Source organism: Phytophthora sojae (genome assembly GCF_000149755.1).
Source record: "Phytophthora sojae unplaced genomic scaffold PHYSOscaffold_5, whole genome shotgun sequence".
Taxonomy (NCBI): Eukaryota; Oomycota; class Peronosporomycetes; order Peronosporales; family Peronosporaceae; genus Phytophthora; species Phytophthora sojae.
The window spans coordinates 692,254-695,708 of NW_009258119.1; the positions used below are offsets into that span (position 1 = coordinate 692,254).

Sequence of the window (3,455 nt, forward strand, 5' to 3'; positions counted from 1 at the left end):
CTAAATCGATAAAATCCTGGAATGTTGATCTCCAATCGACTTGTTTAGTAATCGCTGGCTTGACTCTCTCACTATCAATACCAAATACACTAATTGATGAACCATCAATCCACACGTATCCAGTTCTATCCATCTGAGATGTTTTACCCATGCTCTTGAGGATAGGAATGATTTTCTTTTTCAAACCAGCCGACACAAGCACTGCCTTATTCTTGAAAATAGACCAAAGCAATCGATTCTTACTATCAACTTGATCTAATGAGGTTGAAGTCGATGTGTCCAACTCAAAACTATCTTCAAGACGTTGCCTTGAACGGAATGCATCATCACCTTCACTTGGATCGGCGATTTTTCGTTTTCGCGTTAGTGAAACGTGATAAAGAGGGTCTTCAAGTCTCATATAACTGCTCTCATCGATTGATTTACTTTCGCCATCATACCAGATGTCCCTAATCTTCTCCTCTGTAGCCACCCAGTCAATCGATTGATAAGTCTTACTCTTTCTACCCGTTTTGACTGCAATTAATGACCCCTTTTCACCAAGAAAGTATCTATTGTCATCCTTACCAGTTTTACGCTTAATTGGCTTAATTCGAAGCGCTACCCAATTAGGATTGGCGTTAAACAAATTCTCAACCCATGATCGCGCCTCCACTTGATCTTCGGTATCCAGGTTTTTCATGTTTGTTTCAGCATCTAACATTCTTGGAGTATTGTCGATTCCAACATCAGCTGTTTGCTGTGTGTTATCGATACCAACATCAGATGTTTGAGGTCTCGCTTGAATATTTCTATCAGTTTGGTTAACACGATCAGTATTGTTTGAGCTATTTACCATCTGCACGCCGCTATCTACTCCAACATCGATCATCACAGGTCGAATATTTGGAGTTGAGACCTCAGGGTTTGTTTGGGAGTATCCACCAATCAGTGTTTTTTAATGACTCAGCAGACTCGGATGAGTCGGTCTGAGTTGATTCTGTTGATTTCTTAGGGACTGTAGTAATCCCATTCGTGATATCACTTGCCCATGACGTTCCTGCATACATCTGACGCTTAGTTTTGGATTGTCGAACGCGGCGCTGAGTTCTTTCAAGGAGCTCCTGACGTTTTTGCTCTCTCTGAGCGAGGGATGTGAACGAAGGAAACATTTTATTGCTATATCAAACGAACCATAAAAAAATGAGTAGTGTTAAATACCCTTACCACAAACTCGGCATAACTGAGTCATGCCTAAATGGTTGATAGTTATGACAGATACTATTCCGCTCATTTAGAAGATTTAGATAACGATCCTTAATGCAATGGAATGGAACTCCAAAAATTGCTTCCAACTCATGTCGATACTTTCGATTGACTACTGTTTTGCGGAAATTCGCGCATGCATCAAGATTTAGCAACTCATTCTTGGTTCGACTCACCTCCCGAATGATCCAAAGCTTACGCCGGAGTTGAGTGAGCTCACGTTCTTTCTCTACACAACTTGGGCACATTACTATCGTATTGCTATGTATTAAGTCAGATATTTCCCAAAAATCTCGGAAAAATAGATTAGATAATATACTTGAGTCAAAAAGCTTACAGAGGATGTCTCTTTCAATTAAATTTTAAAGCTAATCACGTCTCATTTTTTTAGCGCCCAATACTCCGTCTCAAGAGCTGATCTCGTGTCGACTAAAAAAAGAACATGTGTGGCCTTCAGTTCGATAGCCACGACTGGTGTGATTGCTTCAGAAAGGAATTTCTTTAGCCCCAAAATATTCCTTCTCTAACTCAGATGGTCTATTTTTATTAATTAAACGGAGATTTGAGAATGGCTCCCAGGAGTCAGGCTCATTACCAAGCCATTTGATCAGATATTTGTACTTCCCAGACCGTGTCGTCTTGTGATCCAAGTTCTTCTCCGCCTCAAGAATGTCGCCTCGATTAATAGTAGCATCTGTAGTCTCTGTTTTAACCATTTTAAGATCGTTTGGCGCCTTGTAGAGGGTATGCCCATTTCTTGAACGGATTTGGACTCGGTAGCCATCAATTCCAACGATTTTATAGACTGCTTTGCTCCATCGAGCAGCTTCTTTATCAAATGCCTGCTTTTTGAGACGGTATAATACGCTTGATCCGACGTCAAACTCCTTCTCAATTCTTTCGGCTTCCACCTGATTATGACTCAGATCTGCATCCATTACTTTGCCTTTTGCATCATTTGGGGTCATACCAATCGAACGATGAAACGTGGTATTGTAGTTTCCGATAACGTCAGTGATAAGCTTTTGCGAAATTCTCTTGGGGAACATTTTAGTTAGTCTCTGCTTCAGCGTTCTGTTGAATCGTTCGATTTTACCCATGGTTCCGTGATCACCGGGCTCGCTCGTTGTTGTAGTGCTCAATTTTCTTGGTTTTGAAGAACTCTTGAGCCTGCGAGTTCATGAACTCACTACCATTATCGCTTGTAATGATATCCACTTTATGGAGTCGAACAAACGCTTTAAGCGCTGCTAACACAGTTGCTGCTGTCTTGTTCGATAAGGCCTTCGCAAAGCCCAACCTCGAGTTGATATTGATAGCAGTCAAAATTGGTCGCTTTTCCCAAAACGCAAGATCAATTTGCCAAGAGTTGGGGTTATGCGAAGCTATTTTGAAGCCATTGAATCTCTTATTTTGCTCTTGATATCGTTGAATATCAGTCTGACTCACATACCAATCCTTTACAATTTTGAAAGTTATCTTAGGATTTAACTCCTTTGCCTTCTGATACAGAGCTTGAGCTCCAATAAAACCGGTTTTTGGGTCATAGTAGAGTTTCTTTAATAGCGCGTCCATGATCTATATTTACATTTAAAAAAATCCCCAGTGGTTAGCTGCTTAAATATCAAGTGGTTCAGTCGTGATACCATCACCAAGTACTCGACGTTTGTCATAATAGTAGTTAAGCGCTGTTTTGGTTTGAGTATAGGTGATGATAGACTTGGTTTCTTTCGATAGTCTGAACCCCTTGTTTGTACCTTGTAGCGTGATGCGATCCCGTACGACAGTCTCAAACCCATCAGGATTAAGAACACCATTGTTTCGACCACTTCCCTGTTGAATACCCTTCGCTGAAACCTTTACTTTGTATGTCTCATTAGGTAGGTAGCAAATATAGTTCTTATTCGATAGTGAGACCATAGCATCACCTGACCATTCATCTTTGAACAAACCAGGCGTACGGCGATCAAACTTAGCTACCTCAGTGTTGTAGTCGCGTGGGAACCAATCGTATTTATGCTCCTTGAAGTGGGTTCGTAGGTCAGGCTTGATACAGTCTTGAAATGGATTATCACAGCTGAAAGCGATATAAGCCGAATCAGTGTCCATCTCCTGATACTGGAAGTCAGAGCGGTTGAAGTAGAAATCTATGCAGTCGTAGTAGAACTGTAGCATACGTAGCTTAGCAAGCTGATAGATAGCATCGATAA

At 41.0% G+C, this 3,455-nt stretch overlaps 1 protein-coding gene across 1 annotated transcript; it reads right to left on the reverse strand.

Annotated features, from left to right (window-relative positions):
* Nucleotides 1-2,862: 2,862 nt before the first annotated feature.
* PHYSODRAFT_506307 (hypothetical protein) lies at nucleotides 2,863-3,354 on the reverse strand (the record flags this gene model as incomplete). The annotated part of the gene is made up of 1 exon (XM_009530071.1): nucleotides 2,863-3,354. One exon carries the CDS (start codon nucleotides 3,352-3,354, stop codon nucleotides 2,863-2,865), a length of 492 nt encoding a protein of 163 aa, XP_009528366.1.
* Nucleotides 3,355-3,455: the final 101 nt, after the last annotated feature.